This window comes from Barbus barbus (genome assembly GCF_936440315.1).
Source record: "Barbus barbus genome assembly, chromosome: 26".
Classification (NCBI taxonomy): domain Eukaryota; kingdom Metazoa; phylum Chordata; class Actinopteri; order Cypriniformes; family Cyprinidae; genus Barbus; species Barbus barbus.
Window position 1 is genome coordinate 2,765,907 of NC_136754.1, and position 17,545 is coordinate 2,783,451.

The window sequence follows — 17,545 nt, forward strand, 5'->3', positions numbered from 1 at the left end:
ACCAGTTGGAATTGAGTTCTGTCTGATACCTTAAACCAGTTGGAATTGAGTTCTGTCTGATACCTTAAACCAGTTAGGACTGAGTTCTGTCTGATACCTTAAACCAGTTAGGACTGAGTTCTGTCTGATACCTTAAATCAGTTAGGATTGAGTTCTGTCTGATACCTTGAACCAGTTAGGATTGAGTTCTGTCTGATACCTTAAACCAGTTAGGACTGAGTTCTGTCAGATACCTTAAACCAGTTAGGATTGAGTTCTGTCTGATACCTTAAACCAGTTAGGACTGAGTTCTGTCTGATACCTTAAACCAGTTAGGATTGAGTTCTGTCTGATACCTTAAACCAGTTAGAATTGAGTTCTGTCTGATACCTTAAACCAGTTAAGACTGAGTTCTGTCAGATACCTTAAACCAGTTAGGATTGAGTTCTGTCTGATACCTTAAACCAGTTAGGATTGAGTTCTGTCTGATACCTAAAACCAGTTAGGACTGAGTTCTGTCTGATACCTTAAACCAGTTAGGACTGAGTTCTGTCTGATACCTTAAACCAGTTAGGATTGAGTTCTGTCAGATACCTTAAACCAGTTAGGATTGAGTTCTGTCTGATACCTTAAACCAGTTAGGATTGAGTTCTGTCTGATACCTTAAACCAGTTAGGACTGAGTTCTGTCTGATACCTTAAACCAGTTAGGATTGAGTTCTGTCTGATACCTTAAACCAGTTAGAATTGAGTTCTGTCTGATACCTTAAACCAGTTAGGACTGAGTTCTGTCAGATACCTTAAACCAGTTAGGATTGAGTTCTGTCTGATACCTTAAACCAGTTAGGATTGAGTTCTGTCTGATACCTAAAACCAGTTAGGACTGAGTTCTGTCTGATATCCAAAACTGGTAAAATTTAGTTCTGTCTGATCCCTAAAAACCAGTTAGGATTGAGTTGTGTCTGATACCTAAAACCAGTTAGGATTGAGCTCTGTCTGATATCCAAATCTGGTCAAATTTAGTTCTGTCTGATATACAAAACCAGGTTGAATTTAGTTTTGTCTGATGTCCAAAACCAGTTAACACTATATTTTTTTTGATATCCAAAAAGGCCAACAGAGGAAACCGGGACAGAGCAGAAAGCAGGAGATGGCACGTATAATGCAAACAGCAGTGTTACATCAGAAATACTCACTAATGAAAAACAAAAAAATTAAGTTTTTCAGTTAAACAGGTCTGTATAATTCCAAGCTGTGTCCATGATGTAACCAGGGAAACATGTTGTTTGGGATGGGAGGGATTATAATGACTAATTATGTATTAAAATAGTAATATTAAACCGAATATCACAATATGAAAGTAACATAATATGGACACTTCTATTTTTTTCTTAAAAAAAGAAAAACTATATTATTTCACTAGTAAAATGGCACTGTTTGAGCAAATAGCAAATATAGGCCAAGTTTCCATGCAACAAAAGCAAATTTTTCCTACCCGGCACATATTTTCCACTCAACTGGCAGCTATCAGGAGTTTATGTTAATTTGACTCTAACCCAGAATGGTTTTGTGAGAGAGGTGTCACGTGTGGAAATGACTAGCGGGGTCCACATGTGGTGTCCTTGACCTAGACGAGATCTGACAGGAGGTGCTCAGATAAAAAGGCTGCTTGGAAAAAGTTCACAATTCAGTTTCAAGTGTCGGGCAATACAGCAATCGGATGCAATCTCTTGAACCAGTCCATGAAACTATTGTAAATCCAGTGCAACTACTATGATCAACTGCTGCTGTCTACACAGGACACAGTTTACAGAGTAGACAAGTTTCTGATTTTAATTGCACCGAGCTTTATGTACCAGCCTTATGCCGTTCCAACTATCCCGTTACTGCACAAGCCTGTATATATCTGTCAGTCAGAAAGCACACAGAGATGGTGGTTGATACGAGGGCTCATGTTTTGGCAGGCTGGAGAGAGTGGGATTGTGAAACCCCAGTCATGCAAGACTTGTTGTTTATGCTGCAGTGAACTACATGCTGCTCTCCTCAGGTAAAACCTGTAGGAAATGCGGACACTCATTCAGGTCGAGAGTCCTGTACGCATTTACGGTTGTAACGACCGGCGCATAGCGCAGGGACTCGTGGGTGTAGCCGCATAAATCTGCTTGATTACTTTTGTAGGTGAAGAGCGATTCAAACAAGAGATCGTCAGATGAGGGCTGTGGGTCTTCATATCCAGCAGGAGTGACTTGTTCTGGTTTGGTGTAGCTCTGGTTGAAGAAATATGTGGGGAAAGCTTGAGCTGGTGTGAGTTTGGAGTCCTGGTGTGTTACAGCAGAAGTGTTGTTGTAGGTCGTGGTTTCGGTCTCATTGCTGTCTTGTGGAACAGTGTGGTAGGTGAACACCTGGACAGGGACATAGTCTTTCTCAGCATTATCCTGACAGATTGTAGTTTGACCCATAGAGATGATAGAGTTCATGGTGGCCAAGGATGGTAGCTTATGCTGTTGAACATTGAAGAGAAAACTGAATAAAACTGGTATACACGCTCACGCTCACACACACACACACACAAAATAATCTAAATAAAATGACAGTTCTTGAAATGACAAGAACTGGGTTTGCATTGCTTGTTTGCAGGGTTGCACAATTTGGACTAAAATGTTTTTTTATGAATTTATATCAATATATAAAAATAAATTATTATGTATTTATTTTTATATAAAAATAAATATTGTAAAAAATATTAATAATAATATTTTTCTCATTAATATTATTGATAACAACAACAACAACAACATTTCTAAATTGCTGTGTATACTTAATGTATACTGCCATGAATGCATTAATGTAATGTAAATCAGTTTGGATAAACTTTCTGCAAAAAATATATATTATAGAAATATTAATAAATAAAAATATTATAGTGATGTTGATCAGGATTTTACTTTGTTTTATAAATATAAAATAATATAAAAATACACATAATAATAATAATTATTATTATTATGTAACATTTATTATTTTGTTCTTTAATTTTATTAATAATATTTGCATAATATTATTATGTCAATATATATCAATATATAGAAATTATTAGATATCATTAAAAATATACATATATTTTTTTTCCTCATTAATATTATTTATAACAACAGCAACAGCATTTACATTGCTAAAATGTATACTGCCATGAATGCATTAATTTAATGTAAATCAGTTTGGATTAAAAAGTCTGCTAATCCATATTTTGCAAATTATAGAAATTTTAATAAATAAAAATATTATCTTCACAAGTGATATCTTTGTTTGTTTGTTTTCATTCATCACATGTCCTACATTTCATGTCATGCATGCTCTTTCTGACACTAACTTTAAATGAAACTTTATTATAGGCAAAATTATTTGTGGTGGTGTTAATGATGCCAACTAAGCATATATATATAAAAAATTATAGAAATAATTCAAAATAATGCAATACAATCAAATAAAAAGAATCAAAATAGTACAATATATATATATATATATATATATAAAGATTGATTTTAAGCATCAAACCCTGGGATGTAAAAGTGCCAATGTTAAAGAAGCACCCATAAACTGATTCGGCTGACTCCACTGTCAAACATTGTGGCTTTATATATCTTTAAACAACATCTTTAGATATTAATTTGGAAGAAACTATCTTTCCAGACATAACAACTCCCCCTGCTGACAGCAACAGATACAATTCAGTCACAAAAACTGCATTATTGATGCAATGAGGTGCATGTACCTCCTCCTAACAGCATGTGGGTTTTAATGAATTTCACTGACACAGCTGATCTTACCTGACACGGTTTAGTGTTAGACCAGAATGACAGGCTGCTTTTTGAAGGGTCTGGTACAGTCGGGCACAGACACGGTTTAATCCTAAAACACAACAATAAACTGACTATAAGACTGCATGTTAGTGATGTGACATACGGCTCTGCATTTAACCCGTCCAAAGTGCACACAGCCTGTCAAATGCTGCAAAGTGCACACACACAGCAGTGAACACACACACACACACACACACGTTTACTTCGCTATCTAAATGGGGACATTCCATAGGCGTAATGGTTTTTATACTGTACAAACTGTATGTGCTATTGCCCTACACCTACCCTACACCTAAACGTAGCCCTCACAGGAGACTATCTGCATTTTTACAATTTAAAAAAAACTTTGTTTAGTTTATTTTTAAACCCGTTTTACAAAGGAGGACGTCCAAAGGGAGTTTTTTTTGGAGATTTTGTCAGGTTTACCTCACTTTTGGGTACAAATTTGTCCCCAAAATATGGTTAAGTAGGTACACACACACACACAGCAGTGGGCAGCCATTTATGCTGCGGCGCCTGGGGAGCATTTGGGGGTTCGGTGCCTTGCTCAAGGGCACCTCAGTCGTGGTATTGAGGGTGGAGAGAGCTGGACATTCACTCCCCCCACCTACAATCCCTGCCGGCCCGAGACTTGAACCCACAACCTTTGGATTACGAGTCCGACTCTCTAACCATTAGGCCACGACTTAAGTTTTTCACGAAATAAGTTTTTTTTATTTTTTTTATTTATAAAAGAACATGTGCATTAGTGTCTAAATATGCTATCAGTAATCTGCATCCAGTGAAAGAGAACCACTTTTATTAATGTTCTCGTTTAATGAGTATAGATTGTACCAGTTGTCTTACCTCACCCACATGCATACTGGGATGATTAGAATCAGAAAACACAGCAGAAGCGCACACAGCAGTATGGGAATCACTCGTGCATCCTCAAGCCCTGTGAACATACACAAACAGGTTTAAAGATGACGTCGTGTTTATACGGGCGAGCAACAAAATCAATCCAAATGGCCTCATTCTTACCCGTAACCACCATCTGACAGGGCCCAGCGGCGCCCCCTACTGCAGTATGAGCCATTACACAGATGTTATAGATTCCTTCCGTCAGTCCACTGAGAGATATCTGTTCAACATGAGCGTCTACCTTCACACCTTCACAAACAAGAGGTGTCTTTCATCATTTACTTGCCCCTCATTGCTTTTCAACATTTTGCAAAGAAATATTGGCATCTTACTTTTGTCTTTGCCATTTATGCTGTACAGTACGGTGTAGCTCTGGATGAAGCCGTGAAGCTTCTCTAAAGGAACAGGATCCCATTTCAGAACAACACCGCTGCTGCTTGTCTTCAGCACTGTCATATTTGGGCCGACAGAGGGCGCTGAAACACAGGAACACATCGATCACTGCACACACATGAGAAAGCATTAAAGCAGGGGTCTTCAAACTTGATCCTGGAGGGCCTGTGTCCTGCAGAGTTTAGCTCCAACTTGCCTCAACACACCTGCGTGGAAGTTTCAAGTATACCAAGAAAGACCTTGATTAGCTGCTTCAGGTGTGTTTGATTAGGGTTGGAGCTAAACTCTGCAGGGACACAGGCCCACCAGGACCAAACTTAAAGGGACAGTTCATCCAAAAATTCTAATTCTGGCACCATTTATTCACCTTCAAGTTGTTCCAAACCTGTACGAGTTTCTTGCTTCTGTTGAACACAAAAGAGGATATTTTGAAGAATGTGGGTATCCAAAGAGTTCACGGTAGCCATTTACTTTCATATTATTTTTTTTAGATCCATAATATGGAAATGAATGGCAACCATCAACTGGTTACCCAAAGAAATTCATAAGATTTGGAATAATTTAAGGGTGAGTCAATGATGACAGAATCTTAATTTTTGGGTGAACTGTCTCTTTAAATGTTCCTGCCACACTGCAAAAAATGCTTTTCTTACTTAGATTTTGTTTGTCTTGTTCCCAGCCAAAATATCAAAAAATTAAGTGTGTTTTAGCTTGAAACAAGCAAAATAATCTGCCAATGGGGTAAACAAATTAATCTTTTGAAATATATATTATATACTTTTATATACATATATAAAATGTTATATATAAGATTATATATAATATACTTTTATAGACACACACATATCTTCCACAAAATATTTAATGGCTTTCCAGCAAAATTATGATCAGGTGTGCAGATCTGCCAGTATTTATGTACAGTTGCTATAGCACATATAGATTGAAATACTTTTTCTCATTAAGTACAATTAATATCTAATCTTAAAATACTTTAAACAAACAAGCAAACAAATATCATTTAAAAAATAGGAAATTTAAGTCAAATATTTTGATCATGTTTTGTTATGTAAATGCATTTTAAAATGTAGCTAAGCATTATATGGTTGGTAATTATTTGTATATTTTTAAATGCATTCAATAGTTTTAAAAATATAGCTCTTCTAGAAGAATTATGATGCTTGTTGAAATTGCTTAAAGGGATAGTTCTGCCATCATTTGACATGCAAATCAACCAGACTTTATGTACTGTATCTATAGTTAGTATATAGATGTACTGTAGCATGTGACAACTAGCCCCTGTTTTCCCTAAAGATAATGTTTCTGTATTGTATTATTTTGTTTAATTTTTTGAGCATGGCTTATGGCAAAACAGCTTATGAATACTACTGCAATACTACAACACCTTCAGTTCTAATAAATGCACAAATTTTCAGTGTAAATATCTGACCTCCTTCCCGTGTGAAAGCAATGACTGACATGTCACTTCCTGCCTGTCGCCCATACAGACTCACGACCGAGAAATTATATGGGACTTCTGGCAGAAGACCTGAAACACACACACATAATTATTAGTAAAAGACCACAACATAATATGTTAAAAACCAGACACAGCTAAGTATAATATGACTAGACAAAAATAAATAAATAATCATTACAAAAAAAATATAAGATATTCATTTAACTTTTTTCATTTCATTACTATTTAAACTTAAAAAAAGACAAAAGAAGACAAGAAATATATTAATGGCATCATTAACTGTAAACTTTTCTATGATGTGAATCCAAACCAACAGGCCACTGTCATACTGACCAGCGGAACAAAAAAATGACTTTTCAATTGGAAAGAAAGTGGCATTTTCAGACCTGTGACAATAAAGCTTCTCGCAGATTCATTTATATGTTCCCAGTGCAGACTAGTGGGTTCACTGTAAGGCACAGAAGTCCACTGCACCACAAAGCCTCTCTCTGATTGGTTCAGTGCAGCTGTCCATTCCACCATCAGTCGAGTGTTGTCCAATGGGGTGACGCTGATAGTCTGAGGGGATGGGAGTTCTTCTAGGACAGGAAACAGGAGATAAGTTTAGGATAAATGACCACATGGTTTCCGATAATGATGTTGTTTTTATGAAACTTTGTTCAGAATTTCCCATAAACAATCACCATTTCATTAAACAACCACAAGAACGTTGCTTTTTGTTTGTAGCAGGATGGAGAGAAAAAGAAGGAAGTAAACAACACAACAAAATAAGACTTTACTATAAGTACAGGTGGGCTGTATATTTTATTTGCAATAAACCAATGGAAAAATGCTTATTAAATAAATCAGGGAATTAAATACTTGAAATACTTTTTCTATTCTATTCTATTCTGAGATTGTAATATTTTTTTCTCTTTAGGGACAGTAAATATATCCAATCTTAAAATACTATAAATAAACAAATAAACAAACCAACAAATAAATAGCACTTAAAAATGAGGAAATCTAAGTAAAATATTTTGATTATGTTTTGTCATGTAAATATATTTTAAAATCTCAAGAAGCAATATATTGTTGGGAATTATTTTTATACTTTTAAATATATTTATTTAGATTAATGCTTAAGGGGACAGATATGCCAATAAAATAATTTAAAAGCATTTAAAGGAAGTTTTTGTCAGAGACCTTGTTATTCTTAATTTTGACATTAATTTGCATTTTTACACCAGACATATATATCGGTATTCAGTCTACTTTATCTCTAATCATCGGTATTGCCATAGGCCCTGATAATCATATCGGGTGACTCCTAATCAAGATTCAAGACCAGCTAGAAACCATCTCAAAAGTTGTTATTAGCTGCACATTAATCCGCTGAAAATCCTAAACACAGTGAAGCATCCCTTCAGTGATTTACCTGCATGCGTATGTGCAGGTATGGAGATGTGAGCTGGAGGTGATGTCCCGGCAGAGTTTGTCGCCGTCAGACTGCAGTGACAGGGATCGTCAGAGACGGTGAGGATGCATGAGCGTCTGGATGCGTCTATAGAGCCACAGGTCCACTGCGATGAATCCAGATCACTTCGACAGGTCGCCGAGTAACTGAGCACAACACCATTGACCTCAGGCCAGGACACAGGCTGAAACAGACACATAGAAGCATGAGATATTAGATGTTATGAATAATTAGTCATGTTTTAAAGCAGGTCAGTAGAGAAAAATGTTAACTGCAGTCAGATGGTGTAGTTACAAGATTGACCAGGATAACCAGATATACCTTGACCCTTAATCACAGCTAGACTTGTGTGTCATATTAATTAAATATTGACTAATTTATGCATATTAATCATTCAAATTATTCTGCATTATATTTGTTGGAAGGTTACATCTAATCAAATCTCAGAGGGTGCTTCGGGTATATAATTGAGATGATATTTCTGATGATATTTTGGGTCATATTTATGCAGAAATATAGGAAATTCTAAACGGTTCACAAACTCTGAAGCAGCACTTATATATATATATATATATAATTTCTGACCGGTCTTCATAAAACAGAATGAAAAGTACATTTATAATATACATTTTTTAATTAATTTCATTAAACGTATTTAATTAAAATGTTATCTGTAACAGTCCTTAATTTTGTTCATGTGATTCACAAAAAAGTTTCATTATAATTACTTTTATTTTATGAAAATGTAAAGTTCAGTGAGTATAAAGTAAGAAAATGTTTAAATGAAGAAAGTTATTATGAATCAGTGTTATTTTAGGATTGAGATACTATTATAGCTTTTATTAATATTTTGAATTAGTTTTATTTTATATTTTTCATTCTGTTTATACCTTTAGTCAAAGTTTTAGTAGTTTTTGTCATTTGTGTGTATATATATATATATATATATATATATATATTGTGACGAGTCGGCTGCCTCCCCCCTGTCCATCATCACCACCCCGTCCCGTATTCGCCGCCCTTCACCAGGCTCCCGACGGGAGTGGGTGTGTGAGAGAGGAGGGGCGCTGAAACAGTCAGGGCTGGCGGCGTGTGATGAGGCGCACCTGATGTGAATAGAGCCTCATCACCGCCGCCGTTAAATGCCGAGCGCGCCTCTCCTCGGGAGACCGGTCTCTTCCCCGTGCATGCACGCTGGTGTCCTCGTGGGTCCAGGAAAGGGAGCGTAGAGGGAACTACCCGCCGCCGCCAGAGACGCGAGCCGCCGGACCCGCAGCCCGGTCGGTACCGCACCCGTGATACGGCCGTCGGGCCAGGACGCCGGGCCGTGAAATCCCGTCGAGCACCCGGGGATTAAGGAGTTGGACGAAGCCGCCACAGAAGCCGCCGTCACCCGCGCCCCGGGACCTCCAGACGGGAGCGCGTGCGGCCGCCGGACTCCGCCCCTTACCTGGACCCTTCCCTCCTGAACACTGCCCTCCTTCACAAGCCCCGCAGCACAACGAGGACACCAGATCCCTGTTTATTTTGGACACTTTTCCCCCTTTGGACACTTTATTTTAATATTTTGTTTAATAAAAACCTCTCCGAGGCTTGACGCCACGCCCACTGTGTCTGTCGTTGGCTCCTCCCGCCACCTTTTTTTTTTTTTTTTAATTCTATATAGTTCTTTTTATTTTTTTTATTTTTTTTAGTTATATTAGTACAAGTTAAACTAAATAAAAATTAGAAATTCAACTAACTGAAATAAAACGCATTTTTTAAATATTTTATTGTATTTCTTTCAACGTTTAAAGTATCAGAATTGTTTTCTATGGGTTTAGTTCAGTTAATAATAACCCTGCTATGCATAAATATGTAAAGCAATAAACATGCATGAATGTAACTGGCACAGGCTTAGTTGTGGGTTCTTTGTTCATTTCCTGTTCCAGATGTTCCCCTGCGACGGGATGAGTAATATCACCTCACACCCAAACACATTAATTACAGCAGCTGTAAGCCTGGAATCATTCTGAGGTTATTATCCTTTCAAATGTTATTGTATGCATTGAAAGAATGGAGACAAAACAGCTTATGAAAACCTATTAAGTTGAACTGAAGCCATGGGAGAATAATCATTATTCCATCAAACTAAACAAGAAAGTGAGCAGACGAGCCAGCCAGAAGAATTAGTTTCTCTTTTATGATCGTCTTAATGTGTATTTGTGCCTACAGAGTAAATCTAACACACATTAAAAGGCTCAAGGAAATATATTTTTTTAAACCTTCAAATGCCAAAATATATTACAAAATGTACTTGGAAGGACAAAAAAGATATTTCCAATCTTAATTTTTTATTTTTATTTATTTATTATTGAACATTTGGGTGGGTAAATTAATAAATGAATGAATGTATAAAGTTTGTCCTTTAAGTTAAAAATATCCAATCTCAAAATGACTATAGATAGATAAAAAACTTAAATTATTCCATTGCATAAGTAATCATACCCTTATCTGGGACAGTTGAAATATAGCTCAGGAGCATTCATATTATTTGTAGATGTTACTGCACTTCGAGTGGAGTTAAGCTGTGGCATATTCAATTGAATGGGTATGATTTGGAAAGGCACACGCATCTTAATAAAAGGTCTAACAGCTGAAAATGCATATCAGAGCAAAAACCAAGCCCTGAGGTCAAACAAAAGTAGTAGAAGAAAAGCTCAGTGCACCAAAATATTAATGAAAACCCAGTCCAGAGCATTCAGAACCTCAGACTGGGCAGAAGGTTCACCCCTAGAGGACGCTCAGGGAACCATGGTTACATACATAACCTGAGACGATCTTCCAGCAGAAGGGTGATATTTCATGAAATTGCTTAAACGGCTAGTTATGTCATCATTTACTCATGTCGTTCCAAACCTGTATGACTTTCTTACTTCCGCAGATCCAAAAAATATATATTTTGAGGAACATAAAGGGTCCAAACAATTTGGATCCCATTGACTTACACTGTATGGACAAAACACACTGCCATTCTTCAGAATGTCTTCTTTAATGTTCCACAGAAGAAAAAAACGACATAAGGGTAAAGGATGACAGAATTGTCATTTTTGGGTGAACTATCCCTTTAAAAACATGTCAGATGTGCAGATGGTTTAATCAGTAAATCAGGTGCCAAATGTGCTAAATTCAGCTGGTTGATAAGCACAGAGACGGTGGGGAGGCAGGATGTGGCCGTGCTGTTTGTCAGATTTAAGCTGACTGAGGAAAACCTGAAAGAGTGTTATTAAAACAGGAAGCACTTGGAGCCACAAGCAAAAAAGACTTTTTCATGTTGTTGCTTTGTTTTTGTTCGTATGGTAGATGGAAACTTATATTAAACATTAATTAAAAATTGATCGTCGAGCCATTGTTTAGTTTTAATTTATTTTCCAGTGACTGTGCCATTTCAAAGAAAAGAAAATCACAAATTAGATCACTTTGACATCTCAATAACATTAAATACAGGTGCTTCTCCTGGGAAAAAGTCCCCTGTGAAATAAATTGTGCTCAGACTTGGCAAGATAAAATCTGAGATACTAGAAGTCTGAGATCTCTGTCTCTGTAATTTGTGTCTGTATTCAATTCTCAATTCAATGAAATTTAGGTGAGTCATCTCAATATTAAGCTGATCCAATATAACCGAGTACTACGAAGGATGCACTTGGCAAAAAGAGCTTCCTGTTTTTCTGTTGGCACCAGTCGTTCTACCATCCTTTGAGTCACATCCTCATTGTGTATACTTGGAAGCAGTTTTCTAAAGAACATAAGCAAACCTTCCAGAGCAGGGTGAGGCTTCTCCTTCCAGCTTGTTCTGCAGGTTGAATGAGTCTCCAGAGCTGAGGAGCCGCAGACGGAGCTGAGGAAAGATCAATCCATACTCATATTCATGCATACAGCCGGAATTAACAACACTAACAAATTCAATCACTCAAACTGATCATAAAAATAAGTAATTGTAGTGTACTTCAAATACTATTTCTGTACTTGCAGAAATTATAATATTAATCAAATAAAAAGTACTTAAAGAGAACACTTTCATGACTATTTCTTGACACACTTAAGTACACTTTTAAAAACTGCACTTTGTAATTAAAGGATTTACTTTAAAGTACATCTCAAATTATTGTTTTAATAATCTTTTGTCATGCTTTAAAGCACACATTTCGATGTGTTGACAACCATACTGCAGCGCATGTGAAGTATTTGATACTAAAGTTATTATATTTTTTAATATACTAAATTGCAAATTCATCAATAGAAATGTACATTTAAATGCATGCCATACAAATTTCACTAGAAATAACATTAAAGTATATTTTAGTATATCTTTATATAAATAAATATATATCTCTAAAGATGTACTTAAGTCCCACTTAAGTGGGTCAAAAAGCACTCTTAAATTCAACTAACTGTATTTAATACTAATATTAATTTAATATTAATTAAGTGTCTTAACACATTCAATTCATACACATTTAAGTATATTATTTCCATAGAGTACTCTTTTTAAAAGTATGCTAATGTAAACTTCTTTTTCACAAAATAATTGACATATGATTGGACCAAATATAAAATTATACCATCAAACCTAACTGTATAATTATAATTTAAGATAACATTTTAAAACTACTAAACTGCAAATTTGTCATTACAAATGTTCTACTGTACAATTACTATGTAAATGTACTTAAATGCATAACATACAAGTATCTATAGAAATAACATTCAAGTATATTTTAGTTTACCATAAATCAGTTAATTTGACAATACACTTTAACTATATTTCAAAGACAGAACAATTACGAAATTACACATAGAGATGTACTTAAGCGAGTCAAAAAAGCACTTTTAGGTTCAACTAATTACATGTAATATAATTATAATATATTTTTACTTTAATTGTAAACGACATGCAATTAAGTGTCCGGAAACATCACATTAAGTTCACTCTTAAGCATATGACTAACTGCAAATTTGTCATTACAAATGTTCTACTGTACAATTACTATGTAAATGTACTTAAATGCATAACATACAAGTATCGATAGAAATAACATTCAAGTATATTTTAGTTTACCATAAATCAGTTAATTTGACAATACACTTTAACTATATTTCAAAGACAGAACAATTACGAAATTACACATAGAGATGTACTTAAGCGAGTCAAAAAAGCACTTTTAGGTTCAACTAATTACATGTAATATAATTATAATATATTTTTACTTTAATTGTAAACGACATGCAATTAAGTGTCCGGAAACATCACATTAAGTTCACTCTTAAGCATATGATTTTCGTAATAATTACTCTTTTTGAAAGTATGATTTGTATTGCTTTGACTAATTGTCTGTTTGGTGGCATGTAGAAATGCATGCTCATTTCAAGGAAAATAAGTCACACCTTTTTCTGCTGTGGTTGTGTCTACAGATGTCCATGAGCTCCAGTGATCGTGCGCTCGATTGTCCTGAGCTCTCAGTCTCACCGTATACTTGGATCCTGGGTGTAAGTCACACAGCTCCAACGTCTCCTTGAAAAACGCTTGTATAGTCTGGGATCGGGTCTATAGGATCATAAAAGAGTTTCATTAATGGTCTAATCTTGTATATGGTCCAACTAAATATCACTTTTATATCAACTAAAGTTCACACAAACATGCTTTTAAAAAGAGTACTCTATGAAATTACCATACTTAAAAAAACAAAAATACACAATGTAATGTTTTCATACACTTAACTGCATGTTATTTTCAACTAAATTAATCTGTATTATACATTAAATTGTTAAACTTGTAATTATGTGAACCTAAGAGCAGGACTTAAGTACATCTTAACATTTCCTAATTACTTCCAATATGGTAAAGTGTATTGCCGAACGTACTGACAAACATTAATGGTAATTAAAATATATTTGTGTTTTACGTAATTTCTACTGAAACATGTATGTCAGTTAAATAGACCTATATTTTTAATCACACATTTGTAATGATGAATTTAGTACAGTTTAAAATGTAAATTCAAAATTTAAATAACTCACTTAAGTTAAACTAATTCACTATAGTAATTATAATCAAGTAGTTTACATGTGTTTTAGTATGTTAGTCAACACATCCTGTATAAAAAGCATGACAAAAGATTATTAAAACAATGATTTAAAATGCACTTAAAAAGTAACACTTTTCTAAAAGTGTACTTAAGTATGTCATGAACATGTACTCTTTTAAGAACAATTAAGTAGCCTTTTATTTCAATAATTTTTTATTAGCTTTTTTCAATGCTTTTCAAGACTTGATACAGGTATGCTATGAATGCACATATAGTATAATTAAGTGCACTTTTTTGAAAGAGAAGCTTCTGTCATTGTCTATTTCTTTCTTCTGTGGAAGACAAAAGGAGATGTTTTGAAGAAGCTTTTAGTGCATAAAAGCTGTCTAAATGACTCATTCACTGCAATCTGCCTTCTGAAGTCAAACAACAGCTTTGTGTGCTAAAATGACAAATATAAGTCATAATCATAAGTTTAAGTTTGAAAAGACATGAGGGTGAGTAAATGAGGACAGGATCTAGATTTTTAGGTGAACTCTCTCTTATAGCTCTTATATTTTAGTCATATATGTATAAACCTGGTTGTGTGTCGTGTACTCCATTTGGAGCAGTATGTAGACTTTTTCATTCTTGGGAAAGCTCTCAACCATTCTCCAGATCACCTGCAAACACCCGGAACTTCTCTCTGATGGTTTGATATTTGTTATCTGTGGAGGACGAAGTTTCACTGCAGTAAAAATAGAAAACATAGTGAGAATACAGACATATTGCGTAGAAAAGACAGATTGTTTACTGCGGTAAGGAATGAAATGCCTTTGGCGAAATGGGACACAGTTGCAAAGCATGATGAATAATGACATTAAACATTACAATAGATGGAAATGAGTGATTTATATGTACTGCTGATAAGCATTTTTCAAGGTATGAGTCACCAATGTGAAAGGAATAAACAATGTGTATAGTATGTTAATGTTGTTTCGTGATGTGCAGTATACCTGCATTGACCCCACTGAAGAAGTACGGCGGTGAGCGTATGGATCCGGTGCGTGTGGACGCCAGCACATCCGCACAGAAACAGTGTAACACTGAATCGATGGGCTGAACGGAGCAGTCAGAGCCTCTGGTATCACAGAAACCCACCGAGATGAAGCTGTGTTTACTTTCACAAGAGGTTCTGTGCAGAATAACACAGGAATATCTCGCTCACTTACATGCTTGCAAATACAATGAATGGTGCTTTAAAGATCCCAGAAACCAAAACACTGATCTGAAGAACCTATAATGCAACATCAAGAACTTGTTTCATCTGCAAGGAAGTATATAGCAAATGAAGAACACCATATAGCAAATAAAGCTGCTTCAAAAACCATTGCAATGAGTCAATATGAAAACAGAAGTTCTGCTTGGCAATTTAAACCACCTGTTCCTTTTATCTGTACTCTACTCAAAACCATACTGACAGATTGGTAAGTACTTTCAAATCAAGATAACAAGATAGATAGTTAATAGACTTGAAACTAATAAAAAGATCAGTTTGTAAATCCCCTAAAATGAAAAAAAAAATTATGTCTTTACTGATGTATATACAAATGAATTTCTAAAGAAAAAACTATTTAAATGTGAAGTGACTTCCCAATGTGTGAGACTTGGGTTTGTGGGCTTCCTGAAACGTCAATGTTTAGTAATTATCAGTTTCACTGATCAGTAAAAATGTGCAAATTGGTTGACTAGTCACCAATATAGTCTGTCTATAGACAGACAGACAGACAGATAGATAGATGGATAGATTCTGGATGGTTTTGTTAGTGTGAAATGTGGCTTACTTGTTAATCTGAAGCCTGTAGCTGCTGATGTTCAGGTGGTGGTCGGTTGTTTCCCAGTAACAGGTGATGTTGGTGTACTGCATGATCACACACTGGGTGATTGACAGTGCTGATGCTGCTGTGGAGACGGTCGTGACATGTAGAGAGAAAAAGTCTAAGAGAGTTTCTGAACACAAACACAAGCCTCGCTGCTTATTGCATAACATAACTACTTACATGTGGCCAGACTGACATTTTTTAAATACCCTAGACATGAAAACATGGCACAAAATCACAATCATTCAGGTAATCAGTTAATAATTTTGTGAAAACTGTGACATAGGCTATATGTCTCATATATATCATAATCATAATAATCATATATATGATTAGTGAAAACTGTGACAGCTATGCCTAATTCATCAGTGATTAGCAGCAGTCTGTGAGTGAACTGAACCAAAAAAACAACAACAACCAGCCATATGGATCAGATTTCAGACAAAAACACAAGCCAGTGCCGGGAATCATACAGAAACTCTCAACAGGACACATGAATGATGTCACTACAACATGAATTGAAGGAAGCATTCATGTTGTTTGGCTAAAGGAGATGACTCCGTGAAACACTTCTACATACAGTATAATATAGGCGAAAACTAAGCCACAATTTTCTTTTTCTACCGAGTTCATCCAAATTCAAAATGTTATATGACTGATTCATCTGAAATATTAATTTCATTTTTTGTTATTATTTTGATATGAGAGGTGACATACACTTGCAAAGGCTTTAGTTGATGCCAACTTTGGATCGACATATATCTAATATTACCTTTAAGCTATAAGGATAGTTTATAAAGTAGGCTAGCTTTATTTAATTCTTTACATAGTAGCGATTGTTTGCATATCTATCTGACTGAAAAGTAGTTTGGCCAATAGCGTGCAAGCATTGTGCATAATCGACCAATCGTAGCGTAAGAGAAGGCGGGATCTACAGAGAGCGGTCAAAGCAATACAAATGAGGACTGTAGTGAGAATTTTATTTTAATTTTATACAGACTTTGTATAAAAAACAATATTCTAGAAAAACTCTGTCGTTTTTCTAACTCAAACACAACAGACCTGTGGAGATCTTTAACCACTTCATCATAAGCGCTTACCTGCTGTGTCCAGGACCCTGTTCATTACACACATCCAGAGGAGAAGTCCAGCTCCAGGCAGCTTCATTTGGCTCATCTCTGGCTTGAAGACTGTCAGCTGCTGGGAAGTAAAATCAGGATGTTTTAGCAAAAATATTCACAAATCAAGTCACCACAGGATCACAGCCAAACTCTTGCGCAATGTTCCACATTACAGGGGCATTGTTGGCTATTTAAAGCTTACCAGTGTTATAATATATGCAGTTCCTGAAAATATTTGGTTCCACTGGGTGGTGCTTACATGAATATTCATCAGGAGACCCCATCGTGGGCGGAGCCATCCAGTACAGGCGAGTGGAACGATTACAGAATTAATCACTAATAGCTACAATATTTCTCCCATATTATTTGTTGACATTCTATGACAGTAGAACTGTACGTTTCTCATAAATGACTGAGATTAAGCTTTTAAATG

At 35.6% G+C, this 17,545-nt stretch overlaps 1 protein-coding gene across 1 annotated transcript; it reads right to left on the reverse strand.

Annotated features, from left to right (window-relative positions):
- Nucleotides 1-1,125: 1,125 nt before the first annotated feature.
- Nucleotides 1,126-17,278, reverse strand: LOC306846578 (interleukin-6 receptor subunit beta-like). The gene is made up of 14 exons (XM_079380041.1): nucleotides 17,092-17,278; nucleotides 15,956-16,073; nucleotides 15,128-15,306; nucleotides 14,711-14,859; nucleotides 13,492-13,651; nucleotides 11,862-11,944; nucleotides 8,029-8,251; nucleotides 6,998-7,189; nucleotides 6,582-6,680; nucleotides 5,074-5,217; nucleotides 4,862-4,990; nucleotides 4,685-4,775; nucleotides 3,806-3,887; nucleotides 1,126-2,479 (listed from the first exon to the last, which is right to left on the reverse strand). Exons 1-14 carry the CDS (start codon nucleotides 17,165-17,167, stop codon nucleotides 2,006-2,008), a joined length of 2,199 nt encoding a protein of 732 aa, XP_079236167.1. The 5' UTR covers nucleotides 17,168-17,278; the 3' UTR covers nucleotides 1,126-2,005.
- Nucleotides 17,279-17,545: the final 267 nt, after the last annotated feature.